The sequence below is a fragment of the Sparus aurata genome, chromosome 17, assembly GCF_900880675.1.
Source record: "Sparus aurata chromosome 17, fSpaAur1.1, whole genome shotgun sequence".
Classification (NCBI taxonomy): Eukaryota; Metazoa; Chordata; class Actinopteri; order Spariformes; family Sparidae; genus Sparus; species Sparus aurata.
This window is the reverse complement of record NC_044203.1, coordinates 33,127,374-33,154,033: the sequence shown is the minus strand read 5'-3', so window position 1 is coordinate 33,154,033 and position 26,660 is coordinate 33,127,374. Positions and strand designations below refer to the sequence as shown.

Below are 26,660 nucleotides of genomic sequence, written 5' to 3'. Positions count from 1 at the left end.
CTGTCAAGCTAATGTAGTTCCCACAGAGGGGAACATATATTTTGAAAATGCTCAACACTAGCCATGACACCTCCTCTCCCCCGGCATCCTGAGGACTTACGGCCATATTGGACAATTCCTCACCTCAGAATTTATGTCCGATGCAGAAGGTAATGTGCCTTTTATGTACCAGGGTGGAATGAGAGGGTGTGAGGTTGGGGGAGTGTGTGAGACTCGAGATTGAGCTGCGAGTTAACATTTGTGTTTTTGTTAACTGTTACCATGATTTGAAGCTGTTGTAGTTGGCTAAGTTCCTATAATTTGTTTAAGATACCAAAAGAAAATCTAAATCTGTTTTTTTCCTAAACATAACCAAGTGTTCTTTATCCCCAAACCTCACCTTAGAGGTGAAAATGAAAACGTGAAGTTGAAGCGTAAAGTTTGAATATATCCGTTGTTTGGTTATTATTTTATTGAGCGTGCACTCTTCTTGTGTTAGCCAATGTATCTGTAGCCGTTTTTATACTGGGCAGCAAGCCACCAATACTGGCCGTCCTTTTCGCGGCTAGGTCCGCGGATTTAGACAGAAGGCGGTAACACAGGGGGTCTGTTTTGGTTTTGGTCCGCCTCGGAGGAACACTTTTTGCCGCCTCCATTGCTATGTAAATCTGAGCCGTCGATGTGCCGGCCTCTGCGTGAGGTGGGCGGAGGTGTCGATGACCTGCACTGTTGTGCGACCCACAGCCGGGGGGTTTTAAAACCAGGAAACAGCTGATCACAGCAGTCAGTCCATCACTTCATCCGCGGGCGTCAAGATGAGCAGCTGGACAGCCGCTGAGATCCAGGAGATGCTAGCGTCTCCTCGGTCTCTGTAGCTGTCTTCGTTGTCCGCTTGTTGTTGTAGCGGCAAGCTAGGAACGGTTGCTACTTTCAAATTAAAAGCCCCCCGCTAAGAACCCAGTTCTAAACTCCAGTGGGGTGCAATGTAAAGCTCTTATTTTGAAGACGAAGTCGACCTGCTTCACTGTTCACGCCCAACTTCGTGCTTCACGTGGCGTTACATGTTTACGCCTACCCCAGTGGCGGCCAAGCGGCTTTTTGGAAAAGAAGGAATATTAAACCTCCCTTTTAGATCGACAAGGCGGCACATTGCAGCCTTTACCTTGCTGCAAATGTGCCACGTTTTCTATCTAAAAGGGGCTAGTGTCACCAGAAAACTATTTAAAAAAAATGGAAGACGGAATGTGACGAATGAGGAATGAATCAGGAACAACTTGAGAATTAATGAATCGTTAATGAGAAATCGCTGAATAGCTGTGATTCAAGGACTGTAGTAGATAATGATCCGTTATCGGCGCAACTAATATTTAAGTGATCAGTAATTTATGAATCTACTTGGGAACTACTCTAGTCAATTCAGATATTTATGATCTAATCGTTACCTAATGATTCATTACTATAAGATCTCCCAGTCTGTTCTTCAGTAACTCATCCTTACATCACATTTAATCAGGGATTACTCATTAACGATTCATTACTTCTTGATTCATTCCTCACATTCTCCCTCTTCTTTATCTCCTTATCTTTTCTCCTCCCTCTCTCTATTAATCCCCATTTCTCACATTTCCTTCCACCTCCCTCCCCTCTCTCCTCCCGATGCGTCTTCATCTTCCTCTTTTTTTTTTTTTTTTCCCGCCTTCTCTCCCCTCAGCCCTTTGGAGAAAGATATCCCACAGGTTGCTGCACACTTACCGCCTGTCGCGTTGAATGCTAATGTGGTTTGGCTGATGCGTGCCACGGTGACCAGAGTGGAGATGGCTTAAAGGAAGGAGGAGAGGAGAAGAGAAGAGAGTGGAGGGAGAGAGAGAGAGATGGAGAGAAAAGCAGGAGAGCATAACACCTCTGGGTTTTTTTTCAGGGGAGGGAGGGGAAGGTGAGGAGCGGAGCGACCGAGGGGAGGGACGCAGGGATGTGACGTGAGCGAGCGGGAGTATGGAAACTGATCATTGCAGGCAGAGCAGTGCTGGTGTTCTCCCCCTCTCTCTCTCTCTCTCTCTTTCTCTCCCTCTCCCTCTCTCACCACTCCACATCCCCAGCGATGCTGCTCCGACCAGACACCGCCAGAGAAAAATAAACACCATCCACACACTCGTACACTGACTGACACGCAGCTGAGAGGACTGCTGCTTCTCCTCTCTTTCATCCACAGACACACACTCTCACACTCCATCTAATCACACAACACCCACTCTTTGCCTCGCAGTGGACGGAGGGCTCAAAGAGGAGGAGACGGCAGGAATGTGACTGAGGAGCTTCATCTGGAAACATCTGGCTGGAGGGACTCCTCCCTCGTTCCTCCTCTGCAGCAGGTGAGCGGCGTGTTGATATCACATCTCATTCACGTTTGCTGTGTGTCGCAGTGTTGCCCGCTACCTACCTACCTACCTTCTGTATCTTGTGTGTCACGGCAACGGTGGTGTCTTCTGTTAAGATCTTCTGTCACCGCCGCTGAATGTCCTCTCTGCATCACCGGGGGGACAATCGAGGCTGATCTGATAACAACTGAACGGATTGCGATTGCTCAGAGGAACATCGGCTGAGGGGGGGTTTTGTAAGAATGCACTGCAGTTAGGCAACACAGAGGAGAGAGCGAGAGGATGATTGCAGCGCAGTGCACAGCAGGCACACACTGCACACGCCAGTGTATTACAGATAGTAGCACTGTGGTGGAATTACACTCACTGGAGATTTAAGATAAATAACAAGATTCTCTTTCTGGATTCGCTGTCAGTGTAAGACATTAAACAAGACGCTGCCGAGTGTTTTTTTTTTTCTAGTCTCAGCTCCAGCGGCAGATCAAAGTTTATGCGAGGGAGGTTGATTCCCACGCAGCCCAGCGTGCGAACGCAGAAACACTGGTGGCTGCACATTGTGTCGACTGTTGCTTTTCCCTTTTTGTGCGTCTGATAATAACAACGCTTTCTGAGAGTCATTTACATCTTGTTTCTGTGCCTTGTCATGCAGGGGGGGGGGGGGGGGGGGGGATGGAGGGATATGAGCATCTCTTCACCCATGGATGCACACACACACACACACACACACACACAGTCCAAACAATATCAGACACATTTATATCTCACTTAAAGGCACATCAATGGATTTTATTTACACACACATGCACAGGAACACACACGACCATCCTCCACATGAGTGCACACGAACACTTGTTGATCCGAGGGTTCAATTTTCCCAATAATTGGAGGCCAATGTAACACACACACACACACACACACACCAGACACACACACACACGCGCCGAGAGATGCCTGAGTGACACCTACACAAACATACAATTACACGCACAATCGTTTCGACGCAAACAAAGAGGGAAAGCAAACAGCAGAGCTCTGATCGTGGCTCCAACAGTCACACGTATTTGTGTTGAACTGATAAATCGAGTTGACAATAAAAGATTTTTTGTTGGCTTTTATCAGATGGAAAATATCAGCGAGGCATGTTATCCACCTTCTGATGTGATGGACGTTCCTCCTTCACCACAGTTGCATAACATAAACATGTTAAACCTGAATTTCATTGAATTTCTTTCTTTTTTTTTCACACTTGGATGATTCATTTGAATCATTTTTCTGTATTTGCCTCTGGTAACATCTCTTAATCACTAATGGCTTCTAATTCACCTCCAGTGAAACACCAGATATTGGACTCAGTTCAAAAAAATATCAGCACCAGCCCACAAAGGCTTGTTTGAGCTTGAACTCCATCGTGTTTGTGATCATAGCAACCGGTCGGGCTGATGCAAGGTCACGTAAAAAAGCAGCACCGACGCAGCTTTGAATGCTTTTAAAGCCCAAATGAGGTCTCACACAAAGACCCTTCCACTTCTCTTCCACTTGTTGCAAACATTTCATGATGCTTCAGTCCAAAGCCCACGGCTGAGCAGGCAGTAGGTGTGAGTAGACGACTATGAAACACATCATTCACAAATATCCTCGAATAATCTGGATTTTCCAGGTGACCAAATGTGACGGGTGACATCTCCACTTTTCAAGACGATGCAGTGACATTTCTGATGTGGTGAATGAAGCGTTGCACGAATACCAACTCATCCTCAAACCTAGACAGCTGAAGAGGTTGATTATCAGCATCTCCCAAAAAAACATGACCGGAAAGTACCGTAACCCCTTGTGACAGTTTTGTTGGTTAGGTTTAGGAAAACATTGTGGTTTGGGTTAAAGTGAAACACTCGCCAAATGGCAACCTAGGGTCTTTTTGTGAATGTACCCGAGTCAAACCCATAATTACGACGAAAGAGCCACTTTTAAGATTGACCGGATTCTCGTTTTTGGGTTAAAATCATTTTCAATGGAGTGCTAGGAGCATCAAAATCTCTATTTTTAAAACTGTAAGAAGGCTCGACACAACATGAAACTCTGCTCGTAGTATCACCAGGGTCTCTACACATGAACACGAGCATTGAGAACATTGTTTGTGTACACAGAGTTTACTAAAAAGAAGGTTTTTGGACAACTCACTGTTAGCAGTAGCTTGTTCCGCTCGCCGCCGTCCTGCCAGTGGAGAAGTGTCGATCTCAGAATGTGATGTAACCTGGAGGACAGTTAAGGTGGAACTACTGTCTTCTTGCAACAACTGTCCACGCGAGATCTCACGTGACTTTTTGGCTTTTGATTTTAGTATTATTTCTTATATGAGGCTCCTTTTTCAACTTCAAGGTCAATATTGTTTTTCACTAACGACAAAACAACAAATTATCCTGCATTTATATGGAACTAAGCTTTAGGAGCGTTCCACCTTAACTGTCCTCCAGGTTACGTCACATTCTGAGATCGACACTTCTCCACTGGCAGGACGGCGGCGAGCGGAACAAGCTACTGCTAACGTGAGTTGTCCAAAAACCTTCTTTATAGTAAACTCTGTGTACACAAACAATGTTCTCAATGCTCGTGTTCATGTGTAGAGACCCTGGTGATACTACGAGCAAAGTTTCATGTTGTGTCGAGACTTCTTACTGTTTTAAAAATAGAGATTTTGATGCTATCGTAAAAGTGCTCGTAGCACTCCCATTGAAAATGAGTCTGACCTGAAAATGAAAATACGGTGAATCTTTAAAGTGCCTCTTTCATCGTAATTATGCTTTTACACGAAGGTTTGACTCGGGTACATTTACAAAAAAAACCTAGGTTGCATTTTGGCGAGAGTTTCGCTTTAAAATTACTAAGTCAATTCTGTCACTTCCATTTCAAAAGTACCTAGTGACCTCGTTATGTCATGTACGCTACGTGTATGTGACTAGCTGAGTAAGTTAATAGTTCTCACCTTTGACCTCTGGTTTCATATTGGACTGTCCATCTCAGACCTCCTGCCAATATGCCTCACATCACATGAAAATACAGTATATGTTGTATCAAGCTGCTTTCATTTTCAACCTAAACAGCTTTTTTTTTTTATGAGAACCGGCTCACTAATCCTGATAGTAGATAATAGTTTCAATAAAGTCCACCGTCTTTCGGCCCTGCAGGGATGTATCAGCTGCTAGTTCACTACGTTCAACGCATCTCTTAGCTTTATTTATTCAACTTAAAACATAAATGATCAACTCTGTTAAATAGTATAATGACATAATAATAGCAGAAAAATAGCCGTCACTAACGTACCTAATTGTGAAAAGGCTAGCCAGCGGGGGAGTTACTACGTGGCAGTAGGTGTGTGCTTTGTGCTAACATTAGCCACGGAATGAGTCTGTTGCTTCGGCTCAGGTGCTGTGTGCTTTGTGCTACTGAGTTCAATCAACAGTTTACTCAGCACACAGCAGATCGTTGGAATTGTTGCCGTATCCATCTACCTCACCGCTGTCGACCTAGCATGTTAGTATTGGGAAACATTGGTTGAACTTTCTCTGCCACTCTTGCGCCACTAGCTTGCTAATAGCTTCCGTAATTTATCCGCATAGCCTTGTGGAAGACACCGGTTACAATGAACGTACGTAGGCTAGGTAGACAGCGAGGTAGCCTGTCCCAATTATTTAATACGGACCAAATGAAACGACTGAATGTCAAGGTTTCTTTGGAGCCTTTAATTTTTCTGGCAATTTTTTTTTACCAACCCTGGCATTAACATTTGTTTCTATCTATATAAAGGTCTCCATCAGTTTCGATTAGCGGTGGATTATGTACTCTGGCTTCATCCAACACTGGCTGGCAAACATGAATGTCAATGCCTGAAATGTCAAGTCCTTGCAACGAGGCTGAAAAACATGGCAATCATGAGACAAAAGGGACATTTTGGCTGTCGGGCTTGAGATGACAGCTGCAGAAAGAGGAGCAGGCAGGAGAACAGGAAACACGACACATCCAGAACATCAGCTTTATAGCAATGAAGACAAAACGCCAGTTTGACATTTCTGTATGTGTTGATATATCGGCTGTCATTGGATCCTCTGTTGCTCTGTTACTAATCTACCAATATATTTGGTAATTTTCGCTGCTGTTTAGTAAAAAGAGGCGTCTGCGGCTGTTAACGTTGCAGGTGATCTGATGTCTGTTGTTGTTTTTTCCAGCGTGTGACGCCCCGCTGTGTGTTGCTGCCCAGGGAATGCTCGGTGGACGGAGGGACCAGGACTCACCACAATGAGCAGCCAGGACAAATGGGTCACGCTGACCCCAGCTGAATTCGCCCTGCTACAAGAATACACTCAGTGTGAGTAGAGGAGGTGCTGTGTGTCTGTGTCTGACTGTGATGAAAGGTACTTTCTGAAGGTGTTTGTGTGTCTGTTCCAATTTGTTCCTGTTATGTTTTGTTTTTTTCTCGAGAACAGTCATTTCCCAGCTGACATGACACAGTCAGGCAGCTGCTGAAGCTGATTAGACTCCAAGTCAACAGGTGCTGAGAACATTGTGTAACTTTTAATTTAATTTATAAATTTTAACCTTTGCATCTCGGAATAGCAAATCTTAATTTCAGTGATGTCTTCAACTTAAAAATTGATCCTTTTACCTTTAATACAATGCGGCGGTGACAGCTAGGATGGCGTTAGGACAAGATGGAAACACTAAGTTATAACAGTAAACACAATTATTATGTGTAATGTTAAAGGGGTCACTTGTAGAGACAAACACACAGTTTTTTAGGCATCCAACTTTACTCACTTTATTTTTTGACTCGTAACAATGTCGCCATCCTTGATTTTTTTTAAATACGATCACTCTACCAGAATTTAAAATGCAATACTAGAGTAAAGTTTTTGTCAGTTTCTGACAGCAGGACTTCAGACTGCACAGTGTAAAATACATTTTTGCTTTTGGGCGACAGTTTTGTGAATTAAACCTTAATCTGAATGCATTTGTTAGTGCTAATGATCAAGTCTTGTGAACAGCATTCATCAGGCTGAAACAAGGAATTAACGACATGTTTGTGCAGCAAGATGGTTCGGTGGATCTAAGTTGGGACACTAACAAGCAAAGCTTGAGTGAAAAATAAGATGTTGTGAGTAAGTAAGTAAGTAAGATGTAGGGCAAATTAAAAAATCAAAACATTTGGGTTTGGGCATCGATTACCATTGCCATGGTTGGAAACAGATGGTCCTGCGTTTGTTCATTTTGATGCTGTTGAGCCCAGTTGATTAGCTCCATGGTATGAGCTATTTGGCTAACAGCAGCTAGCTACAGCCAGAGATAGCTAGGAAAGAGTATAGTGAGCAACAGCTGCCGGTTCCTCTGGGGATATCTACAAATCCTTGGATATACATATTAGCTTAAACCAAATTACAATTGCGTTAAATACAGACTCAGATTGATTGAAGACCTCTTTATGTGTTTAGTATTGATGTAGAGTCGACTGTAGACTGCAGGCAGGTGACTGCTAGCATAACAGCGCCAAAGGTAGCTAATTCCTACGCAGTCATGTTTATGTAAATGAGTGTAAAAATGTTTTAATCAGTATTGGCAGATCTGTCTTTATCATAACATTGGACATATGTTGGTGGCTAGTTTGACTGCTAATGAGCTAGAACATGGAAAGAAGCTAATTTTTAGGTGTTGGAAGAGGCATCTTGCTTCTTTCGGCGTGCTAAGCTATCAGGCTAAACACTTTTTGGACCAGTACCATCAAAGAATGCACTGAGATGACACTCCTCTGAATAAGATGGGTCAGAAAGCAAAGCAATATATCTTCCTCTCCTCATTACCTTGTTCGTGTGAAGTCTCCGTAAGTTTTGACTCGACGGCATCTTTTCACTTCATCAAATCGAGTTTTTGGAAAGTTGTCAAGGGCTGGATTTCTGCTTTCACATCTTCAGTAATCCTCCTCACACATTCAAGTCCCTGCACACCGAGACAAATGATCTCTGATAGCATCGAACCATCGAGTTAACAATAACAAGAGAGCACCTCTGTCTGCTGCGAAACCGTCGCACGACTCAAATCACCGCGGTTAATCTCAAACAACCCTCGCTCTGATGATAAAATTCTGACATCGTGATTGCCGACCGTTCGTCTTGCTGATGCAGGAAGCCCGAGCTGCTCGAGCATTTAATCTGCTCGGTGCCGTTTTAGCTCTGAATGATTCATTCGAAACACAACAAATGGCTCCCTGCTCACCAGACTGCGCTCTGGATGCCTGGAGTTTATGTTACGCTCCAAGATGTTGACACATTTCATCATTTGAAATGGTACCAGGGATGGAAAATATGACGATACCTGGCAGGCTAACCTGCGAGATGTTGTGCACCACCCACGCATGGTTTTGGACTGACTTTGAAAGTCACAGTAAATCGTTTGTAGGAAGACAAACAATGGAATTAACTACGGACAAGAAATAGACTCCGGAGGTGTCCAACTCCTAAGTGCTTCTCGTCTCAACTGTGCATGTACGATATATTTTTAGAGCCATTTTCAGTGTCAAACACGAGACCTTTTAGGAATTCAACCAGTGGAAGGGTTATTATTTGCCATTCATAGCAGCGAGTATGAACCTTAATAATTAATGCTTTTCACCCAGGATCCCTTGTGCCAGTGTTTCACTTGGTTATGACATTTCTCCCTTTAATTGCTCTGCGCTCGCTTACATCGTTCCCTCCTCTAAAGAAACTCCCCTGCTCTCCGTACGAGCGAGTCGGGTTCTGGTTCCAGTTTCACGTATTTTGGCGGCCGAGGTGTTTGTCGAATTGAACAATAAAAAAATGTTTTTTTAAGAGGCGTGAGGCTCAACAATGCAGCTTGAAATGAAGATTGTGTGGGAATAGGAGGCAGAGAGCGTAATGAATAAAAGCAAAGAAGCGAGAGAGAGAGAGGGAGAGTCTCGTAAAGAGTCTCGGTGTGTGTCTGTGCATGTCTGCGTGCAGGCGTGTGTGCACGCTAGACAGATTTGGATAATCATGTTTCAACGAGCTCAGGGCGAGTCTTTGTGCGCCGAGCAGCTACAGGTTATAAAATATCCCGTTCTCTGAGCCGCAACAATGGGCATCACCTTCCCTCCTCATCTCTCCCTTCATCTCCCCCTACTACTGCATTACTCCCTTTCTTCTCATTAAAGTGAGCCGTGCACACTCTCATAACATTTTAATAGCTGTGCGCCCAGTCAGGCACCGAGGATCTGACTCACCAACAATTAGAGTTTGTCTTCATGTGATGAAATTGCGGATGCACAGAACGCAGCAGCTTCACAGAGAGGAAAATTCTTTAACATATCTGGGTAAAGAAGATCTTCAGTGTGTTTACGTGTAGAAAAAAACACATGAAATGAGTCTCATCCTCAGGTTTCTGTGTGCCAAACGATGGTTAAATCATCGACAGAGAAAATATATTGCAATTCACAGTGCCTGTTAAATGTGACAAGCAATCAGTGGACACGTAATCACTCTCCTCCGTAATGGTTTTTGTGGAGACGGCGTTTCTAATAAAGATGGTCAATAATGATGACACACTCTCGGCCCCGACGTGGCATTTATTTCTAGTCACTGCTGCTAAAATGCATCCAGAGGAAAATCAAAGATCCGAAAGCCATTAGTGCAGGAGGCTACAAAATGTCACAACCAACAAAAAGCTGTTAATGGAAGCTCAACTGCACATCTGAGAAGAAGACGAGTATCAGCCGTTATTCAACACTAAACTTGAAATTTGCTCTGCAGGATCTACAGGATGTTGACTTTATGTTATAGCTGATGTCTGCTTCAAATCATCCTCGTACGTAAGTGACTTAATAGGTTCGGTGAAAGTGATTCCAAATCAACATATAATATCACATTTATCATATCACCATCCCCAAACCAATGTGACCGTCGCGGTGTACCTTCGTGGTGTGGTTAGGGTCAGGAAAACCTTTGGGGTTGGGTTGAAATAACTACGTAACGTAAGTAAATTCAGTTACGAATGTATTGCTGTTACGTTTAAAGTTAAGGTGGAACGCTCCTAAAGCTTAGTTCCATATAAATTCATGGATAATTTGTTGTTTTGTCGTTATTGAAAAACAATATTGACCTTGAAGTTGAAAAAGGAGCCTCATATAAGAAACAATACTTAAATAAAAAGCCGGAAAAGTCACGTGAGATATCGTGCCGCGTTGTTGCCGGAAGACAGTAGTTCCACCTGAACTGTTCTCCATGTAACGTCACATTCGGAGATCGATACTTCTCCACCAGCAGGATGGTAGCTAGCGGAACAAGCTACTGCTAACGTGAGTTGTTCAAAAACCTTCTTTTTAGTAAACTCTGTGTACACAATGTTCTCAATGCTCGTGTTCATGTGTAGAGACCCTGGTGATACTACGAGCAAAGTTTCATGTTGTGTCGAGACTTCTTACTGTTTTAAAAATAGAGATTTTGATGCTATTGTAAAAGTGTCCGTAGCACTCCCATTGAAAATGAGTTTGACCTGAAAACGGTACGGTAAATCTTAAAATTGCCTCTTTTATCGTAATTATGCTTTTACATGAAGGTTTGACTCGTATATATTCACAAAAAAAGGTTGCATTTTAGACAGAGTTTCACATAAGTAAATGTAGTTACGACTGTCCTTGCGTTACGTGTAAAACTTATCTTACTTTATCTATGTGACTTAACTACATTAATAAGTTGAAATAACTCACCGTCACACTGGACACAAACTGCAGTCTCCTCCCTAACAGCACACGTACGTCTTGTCCGTCAAAAGGAAGTTTCGTTGAGACGACGCTTCCCGTGTTTCTTACTACTTCACCTGACTTCCTCCTCTGCTTCCGTCATAATTACTACGGCTGCTAGACGTCGCTGCCTTACAACAAACGTCAATATGGGTCGTGATAAGCCGACCTGAGCTGATCACACTGTATAGTTGTTTTTCCTGAAGGCTCGTCGATGCTCAACGTTTGGGACACATTGGAAATTTGTTTCGTCTTCATTTTGGTGCATTTTCTGAAAGGTTACGGATACGGAACAACAAAGCAGTAAATCCCGTAGTCATCATGGGGAAGTAGTAGTAGTAGTTTAGCCAGTCGTTTAAAATGAACGTATCTATTTCATACGTAAAGGTAATGTAAGTTAGTCTTAATGAAGATGGGCTGGTCTTCAAGGTCTTGGGACTACAGACAGATCAAGACGGAGACAGTAACGGCTGATATTTTAGGGATCTTTTTAAAAACCTTCTAAAAAGTTAAAATCAATGTTCCTCAGGCTGACACGTACTGTAACATTTATATCACAGTTTTAATATGTTTGACTGCAACTATACTTTCCTGTCTTACCTGCAGGGCTGAACCCTTAATACTCCTGCTGACTATCAATCAGTGACACGCTGTGCAGGTTCTTGAACAGCAGCTTTACCTTCAGGCTCTCTGGCTGCTCCGTTCAGATAATGGCAGCTTAAGAGTTTTTCAGTCCAAACTTTTTCAGAACTGCTGGAGAAGCAGACATAATTTCATTAAATGGAGGACCCAAGGAGCCACGTGTGCTAATAAAAACCTGCGTAGAGGTAAGAGAGCTAATATAGAGCGCTAACTTTAACAGCCATCTTAATGTAATTTGTGATGAGCAGAGGCCGGCTCGTGCTCAGAGATGATCCGGGCCCTCCAGAGCCTGTGAGAAAATGGTTCCTCTAATTAACTTCTATAACATTACAACGTGGTATCCGTGGCGCAGCAAATTGATTTAGCAGTGGGGCTCATAAACGCTCTGCAGCACGCCGTAATTATCACACCAGATCTCATTCAGATGGAGTTATTTTTGGCCATAACTGAGTGCCATCGTCCCCGGGTTTCTTAAACCAGGTGAATAAAATGCACCATTGTGTGGTGATGCTATTACCTTCACCGAGGAGGTAATGTTCTCGCCGTGTCTGTCTTCTGTCTCTTTTCTTTTTAAGCATTTCAATATTATGTGACAGAAAAAAGTGAAAGCACATACAGTTAGGCTTAATACTGAACTGCGGTCAGGATGGAGTTAGCAATCGTTAGCATTAATAATAGAAGTAGAAGGAAAATGCTATCCTAGCTCTGGTAACTGTATACCAGTATATCCCTCTGGGCAGGAGACCAACAGTACTTCTCTGCAGCATCTCCAGCTGTTGCTGTATTTCTAAATTTAGTTGGTGGTTTTGGTCGATGTACAAGCACGTTGGTACCAAACCTGGCAACCTCAGTGAGGCTGCTAGAAGTAGTGGCTGCTCCGAAAAGTAAATCCTACATAAATCACAAAATTGTGTTTTTACTTTTGTGGTCTGAGATGCAGCAATTTAAATGTTGAGCTTCAGAGTTGTTGATCAGTGGTTTTCTTTCCACTTTGGACAGAGCCGGTGTAGCTTTTACTCAGATCTCTCAGTCATCAAGCTAGGCTAACCAAGCTCTATCTGTTAGCTGCCATTAGCTTGATGCTAATCTTGTCATCTAACAATTTTTTTTTTTTAAATATAGAAGTATTATTTTAAATGATTTGATTTTCTTCATTCAAGTGTTTGCCACATTTACCCATTAACTAACATGTGCTGCTAGCAGTTTGTAGCTACACTTACTTCCAAGCCTCCAGAAGAAGTTAATGTCAGTAAAACCGCAAAGAGTTTGCAAGATTAATAACAGTTCAGCAGATTTTAAGTGTTCACCTCGGATGCTGACATGGCCATGGTAGTGTAGGCTCTACTTTATCACAGCTCTGAGTCACAAATGGGGGAGCGTCTCCCTGCAGACCTCATGGTGCTGCATCCACTCCGAATTTATGATCTGATCGATCATCGCACCGAACGCCTCTTCAGCTCTCAGCGGCGCTGACAAAAACAGTCCAAAGAATTCAGATCCATAAACACGACTGCTGCTTGTTTGACCACTCAGTCCAGACTTGTTTCCATCACCTTGAGAGATAATCTGCGTTGAACAAGACGCATTCGTCGCTCTGACTGTTTAATCCCCACACATGCTGCCTTTGCTGAGTGTGCTTGTAAATCAAACCTGTGATATAAATGAATGTTTAGTATTAAATGTATACCGTACCTCCGCGTTGTTTTCCTCAGACTCAACCAAGAAGCTGAAGGATGTGCTGCAGGAGTTCCACGGAGATGGTGTCCTGGCTAAATACAACCCAGAGGAGGTATGTACAGTTTATATATAGCAGATAGTTTATAATCCGGCTGAACTCTTGGCCCCCGTATACAGCACGTCTACATGCATACAGACAAAAACTGAACAATGAATATGTCGTGAAGTGTTTGCTCATCACCGTGTGTCCTTGTTCCTTTATTTCGGCACTCGTTCTTTTGGATTATGTAATGACAGTTCCTTGCAGAACGATTCCTCTGCACACGTCTCCGAGCTGCCATCGTCGCGCGAAAAGTCTTGCCGAAAGAGTTTGTTTGCCGCTGAAACATTTATCCAGTTACATCACCGCGATAACAGACTTTCAAGGGCTGGAATTTTTGTTGTATTTAGCTTTGACAGCTGCGTGGGAGAGTTAATGGGGTCTGGAGAGTAATTACTTGTTTCACTACTTACAATAGTCTTCGCCACACTAACTCACAGGTGCACAAAGACACACAAACACACATGATAAAAAAAAACTGGGTGAGGTAAAAGTAAGGGGAGTACATTTTGACGAGAGTTTCCAATAAATAAGTCAGTCTTAATTACCAGTATTCAATATGTTTTTTTATCTATTTTGCACGAGTTGAAATGCTGAATGTTGCAGCAGATACGGGGATTTTTCTCCTCTTACCTGCTCGACTAGATTGATTTTGTTTGAGTTGCAGTGTTTTTGAGATATCAGCTGTAGAATTGCCGCCTTTTCTTGAATTTAACTGAACTCGATGGCATTTTGCTTTTATTCAAAATACTTGTCTCTTTCTAGAAATCATGACCCGCTTACTCAAGATTATTTCACCACCCTTGTTGTGAGCAGTTTCACGAAGGGACTATTTTCTTTCTTTTTAACGAGCTACGCCCACCGAATAACGTTAGCTGCAACTTTAGCCATCTTAGTTAGCCACTTTAGTTAGCGTTTAACACTTTTAGACCAAATTTAAGTGTGTGTACAGTTTTTTTTCTTAAAACGCCTAAAAAAAGCGGTTAGCTCTTCACATTGGCAGGAAGCAAGTTTGCCTACTATTTGTTTTTCTCGTCACAGGAAAGTAGAAAGCAGGAGATCACAAACCACAGTGACAACATCCACAATACGTAGATATGTGGGAGTGTGAAAGGAGTAATAGTTAGCTAGCTTCTCCTACATGAGTAGATGCACGCTTCCTTCTGCACAGTGACATGGGAAGAAAAATGGTTCCTACGTGACACTGCTCACAACAAGTTCTGTGGATGATCTTCAGTAACCACGTCACGATTTCTGATTCATGGGAAGAGACATTTTATATCTTCTTGGCATATATTTTGAGGGGAACTGTCCCTTTAATGAACAGAGCTAGACACTCTGGAAGACTTTGTGATAATGCCCGTGTTAAACTGAAATTAAGCAGGTTTCTTAATGTAATAACTTCACGATACATCCTTAATCATGTTGCTTTCTTTCCTTCTTCCTTCATTGCTGCGGCGGCTTCAGAAGCAGGAGATCCTCACCCAGGTAATCTCGTCCTCTCTCCCCTCTCTCGTATTTATTGTTTGTGTGTTTTGCCGAGCGCTCACACGATTTCTCGCTAAATGACTCAACTCTCTCTAGCAGCAGCAGCGGAGCAATAAAAGAAAAGGAAATTAAAGGTGCTTTCTAGAGGGCATCATGCAAACCATTTCCAGGGAAATATTACTCACCCTAAAATGTCTTTTTCCTTGAACTGGTAACAACCGAGTTAATGAGCAAAATGTACGAGATCATTTATATCACTCGGTTGACACACAAACAAACGCTTAATGAAAAAATGGATGAAGCTGTGAGCCTGAATGTTTGAAAGGTAAAAGCAGACGAGACCAAAGCACAAACACTGAATACTGCATTAACGCTGCTCTATAAAAGACTCTCACCGACCTCGCCTGCACAACAACTTCAGGCGTCTTCCTGAGTGCAGAAATCTGTAACATGAATACTGCAAGCGATCGCGGACAAATGTGAAACACCCCGACATCCTCTCTTCAGATTGAAACTCATCTGTGTTTCCTTGAAGGCTTTAAGGTTGCCGCTCGCTCTGACAAACCCTTTTTTTTTCTGTCCTGGTTTTTAGGAGATCGACTTTGAGGGCTTCAAGGTTTTCATGCAGACGTTCCTGGAGAGCGAACTCCCCGAGGAGTTCTGTCAACACCTCTTCATGTCGTTTAGCAACAAGGGACCCAAACCCAGTCCCTCATCTTCTGACAAGCCCAGAGTCTCTGGTGAGTGTAGGAAGGAAATCTTAACCTCAACAAAACCCCCTCGAGATATAAACAGTTGGCGTTGCTGATATTTAGAAACCGCTTCAGATTTTGTTGCAGCTAATTCGTCTCGTGTTACTTGCATGAATCTCTGCGGTGACTTTACTCTGTCTGCAGCATCCTGAAAGTTTCACAGCTTTACTTTCCTTTCTCGTGTAAAAGCAGAGCCGTTTCTTTTTCTGTTCGGTGCCTTCAGATGGTAACAGATTCCCTGCCAAGTCCAGCCCGGTGGCCCACAATGTAAATTGTAGTGTCGAGGCTGCCAATTGTCTTGGCAAAGCTTTTGTTTGTTTACAGCTTTCATACTAATATCTCATTCTAGTGCAGTAATGAGTTACTGATGTAAAAATGGCTCACAGAACACGTCAGATCGCTTTTAGTCCAGCCAACTCCCTGGACTGCCCGATGTGTCAGGTGAATTGTTAAAGGGATATTCCGGTGTAAGTTTAATCCATGGTTTAAATCACCGTGAAACTGTGTTAGACTCCCTCTCGAGAAATCAAGTTAGCAGACCGCTAATTTACGGAGTTTTATCAACCTCAGAAACGACCGCACGACAACAATACACTGCAGTAAATGGATCCAAATATAAACCGCCACCAAAAAGCCACAAATAATGCTCAGAACAGCACCAAACTTCAGCAACAGTACAAATAGGGTCTCAGCACATAGTCCGGGGCATCTAACCTCCGCTAGCTTAGCTGGATTTCTATTGTGAAGCTAAAAACAGATTCCAGGTTCCAGGTCAGGGAAGTCCCGACGCGAAGATTACCGAGTGCGGTTAGAAATGCTCAATTCCGTTCTTTTCCCTGTCCGCTCTCGATAATAACTGTTATAAACTGGCAGGTAAGACACATATGAACTTTGATTGCTTTTCCATGGAGTCATAATCATACATTTTCATCCATGAGCCGCGGAACTCGACTGCACTCGGTAATTAACTCGTCGGGACTTCCCGTCAACAGGAAGCTGCTGCAGAAGAGAGGTAAATTTAGTCAGCTTTTCAGTAGAAATCCAGCTAAGCTAGCGGAGGTTAGATGCCCCGGACTATGTGCTGAGACCCTATTTGTACTGTTGCTGAAGTTTGGTGCTGTTCTGAGCATTATTTGTGGCTTTTTGGTGGCGGTTTATATTTGGATCCATTTACTGCAGTGTATTGTTGTAGTGCGGTCGTTTCTGAGGTTGATAAAACTCCGTAAATTAGCGGTCTGCTAACTTGATCTCTCGAGAGGGAGTCTAACACAGTTTCACGGTGTGATAGACCATGGATTAGATTTACACCGGAATATCCCTTTAAGGCTTTATATCCATGTAATTTAACACAGGTATCCAACCTGTAATTTAGTGTTTTGTGTCTTTATCCACTTTGACACTCTGACAGTGACCCATCAGATGTCTGACACCATGTCCTAACTGCATGGGACGTGAGCATCAGTAAGACAATTAGCTCGATTTCACTGTTTCCTATTAAAGTGTCTGAAAGGTGCAGCATCACACAATGTGCTGTTTAAAGCCGGTGTCTCTATTTTCATTTCCGTCGCTCACATTTAACGTGAGACAAGACAAGGAATAGTGGATTCATGAAGTTTTAAGTGAGGTAATCAATATCGCCTCCTTTAACTGGAGTAAAAGAAATGACTACATTACTAAATAAGGCGCCCGCCGGCTGGAGGGAGACGTCTGCTGAGTTGAAAGTTTCTGGTAAGAAAAACTCAAATGGAGAAACAAACGTAGAAGCTATCTGAGCAAACTCACCCGTCTCTCACGTGAGTGTCGAAGACTCCGATCTGACTGGCAGCCTTTAATAATCAGTGCTCGTGTCTCAACATGGAGGGCAGATGCTTTGGAAAATGAGGACATTAGCGAGGCCTGAACACAAGATTATCATATCTTCATTATCATGATTTGCTACATCACAAATAATTCGGAAGCCAATCCTGGTCGAGTGGTTTACAGTGAGGTAGGAGACATCTCGGATCCAGTAGTTGAATTTGTGAAATAAAAAAATGAGCATGTTCATATAAACTATAAGAATCTTTATATGTGTGTTATTACATGTGTAGAGGGGGTTTTTAACGCTCAGTTGAATGGCAATGTCATCCGTGTCATCGAACAGTGACTGTAGGGCCTTTTATCAATACTTCCAACACATCTTAAGGAATGGGTTTTCTTGCCAACACAAGAATGATGTGTAGTTTTGCTCATTATGTTGATAAGTGCTGCAGGCTTAATGAGCTACAGCTGAGCACGTAGCATGTAAACATGAAAGATGTTAATTTCCAGAAAACCAGAGTTGGTTCGGTTGAAATAACGGAATTAAATCTTTTTTTTTGTGCCTGTGTTCACTAGAGGATTCAGCAGAGATTGTCCTGTCACTAAACAGCCGAATCAAAAGATTTATCATCAGGTAAAACAAAATGTTTCCCAGTTCGAGGCAGCGTTCAGAAGCTGGAAATTGAAAGAGTCCACTTGAGGATTGAGCAGTAATGAAGTACATTTACAGTAAAAAGTGAATGAGTTCAACCGTAAATCTGTAAATCAGCAGGAGGCTCCTGTGCCGGCAAAATCACAAACCTAAAAACCTGTTTTGGAATCATTAGCTGGTAATTACCAATTACTTAACGTGAGATTTGTGGACCTGTAAATGAAGTGTAATCCAGGGTGAAAACTAAGCTAATGTTGTTCCTCCAACTTCTCGTAATACCAAAGCGTTTCTTTGTTGTGTGGCAGATTTCACACGCAGCGTGTGTCCTGTCCAGCTCTCGCTTGCCAATAACTTCATGAAATCCAAAATATCTCAAAATATTGGGTTCGTATTTTTATATCCCTCGCTGTTGATCTCCGCCACGTCCCCTGACAAATAAAAGTAACGTGAGCCCAGTGTTCGCCCACGACTCGCCGCAACATAACGATCAACAATCCACCAAGTAGGATACAAATTCTGCGGAGGCTGCCAGCTCCCAATTATGCTCTTGTCACTCCACGTCCACACCGTGATGAATCCAAGAGTCAAGATATATTCACACCCGGAGCAAGAACATAGCCTCTGAAAACAAAGTGTTTGATAAGGCTTAAACTGTTTGTTTGCCTCGTGGTGAAGTGCACGCCACCCACCACTGATCGATACGACTGTATGACTAATGTCAGGCCTCCCAGCCCGGCCGGCCGTGTGGCTAACATTAGAGGCACTGTGGAGGATGTTTTGACCTTTCCTTCTCCGTCTCCCCACAGGGCTGAAGCTGATCAAAGGCAACTCCACCCCTCTGAAGACGCCCGCGCTGCCCCGGCCTCTGGACGCGGTGCAGCTGAAGGACATCGTGTGTTACCTGTCGCTGCTGGAGGGCGGCCGTCCCGAGGACAAGCTCGAGTGTGAGTGTCGCTCCGAATCACACGACTTTACGGTTTCCTCTGTTGAGATGCAGCACGACAAGCATCTGAGGGGTCGGTGCGTAGAGAGTGGATGAAGTCCGGATACAAGAATACACAAATAAAAGGATAAAAAGGAAAACTGGGAGGCAGATTTAATGTCATCGCCTGAGTTTAACCTCGGTGGGTGGGAGTCACGTCAGACTGAAGCCCGGGGAGAAAGTTAAAGAGTGAGAGAGGACAAAGCTAATGCCACAGATCTTTGCTCTGCCGCTTTGTGGAAAAAATGCGACGTCATGCCACAGTAAGTAGCCCGATCTCTGAGGCTTTAAATAACAACTGTAGCCTTCAGCTGTCGAGGTAATCGAATCTGATGTGATCTAAGAGCTGCCTCCTGGACTCTCCCTGTTTTAGGAAAAAAGTCAAATATGCAGACTGGAGCTGCGTTCTGACCGGATTTATTCCTCTGAGGGAGGGTTGTGTTTTACAACAAGTTGCTTTTCTTTCTGCTTAAAGGGCTCATTTGACTTGGATGTGGAAAATGGCTTTACTAAGTGAATGGAGAGAAACATTTAGGGTTATTTAGGACGGCGGATCTCAACCAAGGCAAACTTCTTCCATGTCAACATAATTTGACGATGTTTATGACAGCTCAAAAGCAACAAAATGTCACGTATGGTTATTGTTTGTCTGCAAGCTTTATTTTGAAAGTCTAACTTGACCGTGGAGCCGTTCAGAGCTGATGCCGGAGGGGTTGGTGGAGCGTCTTGAAGCTCATTCATGCTCAGTGTCAGAGATGCATACTGATGTGGACGGAGCCTTCTGCTCATTTTATCCGTCTTCCTGAATATCTTCTGAAAGCTTACGGACACAGTCGGAGGGAGCAGTACCTCCGACTCCTAGAGGGCAGTGCGGCAGTGGAGAGGAAGAGGAGGAAGGTTTAAAAATGGCAGAACCTACAGCCAACCTACTGCAGAACAGCTGGGAGGAGATTGGACGGGAAATTGAATGAGAGTTCAAAGTGGAGGTCGCTGCGGAAGTGATTTAACCCTTAGTGGCGCAATCTAGTGGTTGTTTTGCTTAAAATCCATGCCGACGTGAAGGATGCGCCACGAAAGCATGTGGGTGATATTGTTTGAAATAGACGTATGTAGTTTCGTACGTAATCGGAGGATAAATGAGGCTTTAGTGTGAGGGTTAAGGCTGCTGACTGATCTGACAAGTCACGTATGAGGAGTTGTTGCCTCTTTACGTGAACACAGTCGGTCTTATTCAGGGAAGAAACGGTGAATTGAAAGTACTAAATTCACTAACAAAGCAGGCAGATATGTGGTCACCTTCTGTAATGTTTACTGTGCAAATCACTGACATTCAGTCCGGCAATAAAAGAAACTTAGAGCTGCTTAGCCGAGTCCACACGAGTGAAAAGAAACGATTGCGAGGGGATGTCTACGTTTGAGTCCAATCCAAATCTTTCCCCGATCGTTATCCCCGAGATCCACCCCGAGAAGAAAAGACAGAACAATGAAGCCGCCAGGTTTATCAGCACCTTTTGTAGAAGTTCAATAAATCTGAGTTATATCTCCCGACGTAGAGGAACCATTTGAAAAGCCGACTGAATAAAACGGACAATGACTGAACGAAAAATCAATGAGTCGCTGTTTATTCATTTTATCGTCTATTTGTTCTCTATTTGTGATCCATCCGCCGAGGTTCATCTCGACCGGAGAGATTATTTCAGTCCGCGTCTCTTCAGGCTGCGAGAAATGATCATCCACATAAAAGTCCTGGCTGTGAGGCCGACGTGACATCAGCCTGAAGCACAGAACCGAGTATTTATGGCCCAGATGTTGAGTCTTCTATACGGCGACACCAAAGACGGTGAAGTGGATCTCTGGTTCTGCTCTCTATTTTCTTCTTTCTGTCTTTTTGTGTCTTTTTTTTTCCCCCTCAAAATTTAACTTTTTTAAAAACAAGACAGTTTGAAGGTTTTTTTCTGGTGCGTTCGACAGTTAATAAGCCCGTTCAATCAAACCGTGTCCCTGTTGTTGTGTTGTTCTCCCCCCCCCCCCGGTGATAATAATGGAGTTTATAGATTTGACTGACTATCAAGCGAGATTCGGTCTCCGCGTCTTTGTTTGGAAATGATCGGCGCTGCTCCCGTAAAGCTCCTCCAAACGGGACGTTTGATGCCTCGCGATCGCAGGTTTATTGACACGTCTTCCCGGCGTCCCCGAACAGCATTTATCGCATCATTTATTCACGGGGCTGCGTCGCTTAATTGGACATTAGATTTTTTATTTTTTTTTTCTGTGTTGCTGTAATTCTCATCCATCTGCTGAATTATTGAGCAGAGAAGCGCTCATTAAGCACAGGGATGACTAAATAATTCAACTGATGCTGCCTGTGTGTGGGCACATCAGCGATTTAACTGTGGATGATGCTTTACTGAACGATCTGGCTCCGGTGCCGTGAGCCTGACCGCTGTTGTTTCAGGGTCGGATGGCTCCCTCTGCTGGTTCGGCTAAGAACTGCTCAGCCTTCAGTGCAGCTTCCTGTCCAGGCTGACTTTTTTTGATTTCATCAGGATCGTCTGAAACAAACAAATTCTGGCAATCCAGCAAAGAGACAAAACAGCAAGTCACGACTTGAATACTGAAGTTTCTCTTGTTTCAGATGATTCTGTTTTAATGAGTGTCAGCATCTTAAAACACCACAGTGAGGTTGAATTCCCACTAAATTGTCAGATGTTTTTTGAATGCTAACTCTCACTTTATTTAATCAGGAAGTCACATTGAAACCAAGATTTCATTTACAAGTGAGACCTGAGTACAGAATGAAATAAAATAAAACTAAATTAATCACACAGAATATGATCACGTACTGTTAGTGATACAGAACTATGATAATGAAATAAGAGAGGTTTTAAATATATAATCATACAGACAACAGCATGACTAAGCACTTTTAAAATATCCCTGTTGTAGGTAAAAAAGAAAAATGGAATAGAAATACAAAACTATTCAGCCATGAAATATGATTACTCATTTTAAAATGACGTTAAGATATGATTGAAGATAAATTGAAGTAACTGAAGACAGAGATGTGTCAGTGTTAAGGAGTCACAGTTTGATTACATTTATAAATTTGTTCTGAATAAGCCTGAAAAATTAGAGGATGTGAGATTATATTAAAATACAGTGTGTTTAAAAAAAAAAAAAAAAAAAGGCAACTATTACATAAATTAATCAAAAACCTGGACTAGAGGATAAATCTGGGAGGGGAAAGTGAAAGGCAGCACTTTCCCCTCCCTCATCCTTCGTTACCACCACTGACCTACCTTTGAGCAAGGCAAGCCTCTCCAGTGGAGCTGCTCGGTGGCTTCCAGCTGTGAACGTGATCCTTCATGGTCCTTCACCACCACCTCCACCTGTTGATGAGAAAGTCAGCACATACACATTTAATCTAGTATGATGATACATAGAAAACATACAGATTTAACGCATCAGAAACGTAAAATGCCAACGTTTTATTTTGGGCAACTGGCTGAAAATTAACTCTAAAACAGAATATCTCGTCCTAAAAACTACTTCTGTTCAGATAGTACTGCTCACTTATATTATTATTATAATTATTATTATTATATTAGATCTTTCTTCCTAAAACTCCAACATTGGACTAATTTAGCAGAATCAGAGTGACTAATTTTCACATTTTAAAAGTGTGAAATAACTAAAAGAAATGACTTGTTTTCATAGAAGCCAATTTTGGCTTATTGAACCATTTCAGTTTCATTCAGTATAACTTATTATTATTGTGTTTCTCCTGTTTGCATCTTTGTTGTGATGGAAACTGTAAATCTCTTCGTCACAGAAACATTTCTGGAAGGTTATTTTCCCTCCAGTCACGGAGACTTTCCTCCGTCCAGCACATTTGTGCTGCAGACAGAATTTAACAACGCTTCTCATCATCTTTTGCACTTTATTACCCTTTCGAGGCCTCTCTCGGTGACCACAATCGCCTCCTTGTAACACCATCAACCTCCACCCAACACCCAGCACCAGACTCCAGCGTCACCTCCCCCTCCCTCTGCCCTCCAAAAGGTCACACCCCCTCAGGAAACGGGCAATTAGCTCCTCGTTAGTGGCCTGACGGACCGCCGTCTGACGTCAAGTCCTCATGATGTCAGCACCCCACCCTCCTCCTGCACCTCGACCACGCTCAGGCGGAGGCGGAGTGGGTGCAGCGGCGGCTCGGAGCGCCTCTGAGTACAGCCATTAATATGGAAATGATCTGCAGCCAGGTCGTGTCGTGTTGTGTTGTTGTTGTTGTTGTTGTTGATGTCACGATTCTGTTACGCTCAGACTCGGGGGTGTTTACGCATCAACGCGATGCAACGGGGAGAGCCAATCACAGCCGGGATGTGGGAGCCGTTTGTTTCCATGGCGACAATCTTGAGTGGTAATTGGGGGACACTTAAAGTTGCTGCATTCAGATGTTTACAACTGCTGGGATTCAGGGTTTTGCTTTGTATCCGCGTGCAGTGACACCGACTCGGAGGGGAAGATCTGCTGCACAGTGACGCGGCCGCCGCTGCTGCTGCTGCCAATAACGGCTTTTAATGTTCACTTCAAAGGTTGGATTAAAGGCTGCAGAGCGCAGGGCGTTAATGCCGAGGCTTGACATTTTGTTTTTTGTCTCCACAGTTATGTTTCGCCTCTATGACACGGATGGAAACGGGTCTTTGGACAGCTCGGTAAATATCTCCCCACCCGAAAGATCAACTTTCACCTCACGTCCATCCTGCAAAAGTGACAAATTAAAACCGATGACGTCTCCTAACACGTTGGTGTTTAACTGTTTATTTGTATTTGTTTATTTGTAATTTTTAACAGGAATAGTACCATAGAGATTCAGCATATTTTTTTTACTAGAGACATAAAAACGTAGGGACAAGGAACAAATAACAAACTTGAAACAAACAACATACATTTTCACATAGAAGGAAACAAGCAACATACATTTTCACATAGAAGGAAACAAGCAACACATTTCATCATTCTATCAGCCCTATTTCTGATATCTTCCACTCCAAGATGAAGGTGCAGAAACTTTAAAAAGACAGAACAGGTTCCAGAAATCATGTCCATAATTTGTATCAGCACCGAGACCGAGAGACACAAACTGCAGTTCTTAGAGGAGGCAGTCTGATGTGTGGCTACTAACAATCATACTCGTTATCGGTCAATTTGAGGATTATATTCTTGGCAAATCAGTTCATCCTTTTGAAAAATGAATGTGACCGTTTCCTAGCACCCAAAGTGATGTCATCAGACTGCTTGTTTCTGAAAACTCACAGATATTCAGCTCATTATCACATCTATCAGTAACATATAGATATTATTTAAATAGAAACAGATTGGTCATCAAGACTCGGTCGACTAGTTGACCGTAGACTATATTTGTGTACTTGCAACTGATTAAAAAACGTATATAAAAACAAACAAACCTGCATGATAATGACACATCGCTGAAAGATACTAGTAGTACCGCAGTTATTTTTCATCAAGATCTGTATAGAATTCCAAAAATGTTGAAACATTTCCTGTATTGTAATGTTAAAGTAAGTGTGTGTAATCCTGCTGACAAACACACAAACAAATAGACACAGAAAACATCCTCCTCGGTTGAGGTAATAATTATAATTAATGATTTACTTAAGGGTAACAAAAAGGTAGTATGAAGCCTTTTGTGGCTCCAGAGGAAGCTGCATTGAATCTGATAAATGACCTGCAGCGTTATCGCTCAGTTGCATTGTGGGTAATGTAGGCACCAGGTGTTTTTGCAGTCCTGTAACACTGTTGGACTCATGATGCAGTTTAAAAACAAATCGATACAGCGTAACGAGAGATATCGCCTCTTTTTCCCGCACATTCTGCTTCCTTTTCAAAACCTCGCTCCTACATTACCCACAATGCAGTTTAGCCACTGAGTGACATCACATGGAGATGATCAGATTTCATGCAGCTTCGTCCGGAGCCACAGAAAGCTTGATGATACTTCACTCGCATATGCATCAGCTTGTAACCAAATAAGGAACATTTTATTTTTTATTTTTCAAACGTACTCCCCCGTGTTCATCCTGAGACCTGTTGGCGGAGTCGCCCTTTAAAATTATTGATCGGTCACCAAAGTAGCAGATTATTTTTCTGCAGATCGACTGAATGATTAACAAACTGCACATTCCAGCTCCTATCTGTGTCTGTGTACTCACATTCAGCATATTGTATTTATTTGATCCTGACAGAATGAAACTGATAATAAAAGATAATAAAACCTTCACGATCAGACATCACTTACTCCACTACATTTATTTACAGCTGCGGTTACTAGTTACTTTTAAGATCACAGGTGAAATATGGGTCTGTCTTTTTCCAATCCTCGGGTCAAGTATTTAAATGGACGGGTGACATAAAATGAGAATTAAACAGACGAGAGAGAGCTGTGTGTGTTTATTTATGAATGAAAGAGAGCCGGTCTTTATGTGTGTATGTATAGAAAGTGCGTAGGAGGGAGTCGGCGGGTGGAATTAGAGGGTTAAGAGGGCGCGGGTGGGGTGGGCGGAGGGGCTTTTTTTTTGTTGTAACGTATCCCATTATTAGTATCCCATTATGGAGCGGGAGAGAGCGAGTGAAGAGAGGACGGAGAGCAGAGGAGAGAAAAGAGATGTTAATTTAGTCCGACCCACATTGTTCCGCAGAATTTATAGAGAATGAAACATCAGCTCGTAACTCCCGAGTCCCGCTCTCACTGATACGCAACATATTAAAAGAAGTCCAGAGTGCATCGTAGTGATTCTGTGTCGCAGCGGATAATAATGCCTCCCCAAAAAAAAAAAAAAAAAAAAAAAAACAACCACTGTAATTAAAGCATCAGCCCTCGCAGCTCTTCCCACGCTGCCTTTTGTTTTCCCTCTCTGCAAACTCTTCTGTGCGGGAGAGTGACATTCCCAACCCTGCTATTAGACGCTGTTTATCAGTCTATTCACACCACAGACGCTTAGTGACATCCACTTGTGAGGCTGCAGTGTGCAGAAAAGGTAAATACAGTGTTTCCGTGCCTGTAATGACTGTCTGCGCTCTCACCGCAGGAGCTGGAGCACATTATCTCCCAGATGATGCACGTAGCCGAGTACCTGGAGTGGGACGTGACCGAGCTGAAACCAGTGAGGAAAAGACGATATAACATAAAACAGAATGAATGAAAAAAAAACACCTGTGGCTTGTGAACTGATGACCCTGATTCGTTAGCCTTCGTTAGACACCTGATTGACCTCTCTCCTCTGCGCTGTAGATCCTCCAGGATATGATGCGGGAGATCGACTACGATCACGACGGCACGGTTTCGCTGGAGGAGTGGATCCAAGGAGGCATGACCACCATCCCGCTGCTGGTCCTGCTGGGCCTGGAGACGGTGAG

General features: G+C 43.1%; 1 protein-coding gene across 1 annotated transcript in view; it reads left to right on the top strand.

The window, feature by feature from the left end:
• Window positions 1–1,835: 1,835 nt before the first annotated feature.
• Window positions 1,836–26,660, top strand: part of dgkb (diacylglycerol kinase, beta) — an 85,188-nt gene continuing 60,363 nt past the window's right edge. Inside the window, exons 1-9 of the mRNA XM_030393201.1 lie at window positions 1,836–2,348; window positions 6,575–6,714; window positions 13,485–13,561; window positions 15,017–15,037; window positions 15,630–15,777; window positions 19,048–19,185; window positions 23,889–23,938; window positions 26,333–26,407; window positions 26,536–26,655. Coding sequence (XP_030249061.1) covers window positions 6,645–6,714; window positions 13,485–13,561; window positions 15,017–15,037; window positions 15,630–15,777; window positions 19,048–19,185; window positions 23,889–23,938; window positions 26,333–26,407; window positions 26,536–26,655 — 699 coding nt within the window. The 5' untranslated portion in view covers window positions 1,836–2,348; window positions 6,575–6,644. The remainder of the gene's footprint in view (window positions 2,349–6,574; window positions 6,715–13,484; window positions 13,562–15,016; window positions 15,038–15,629; window positions 15,778–19,047; window positions 19,186–23,888; window positions 23,939–26,332; window positions 26,408–26,535; window positions 26,656–26,660) is intronic.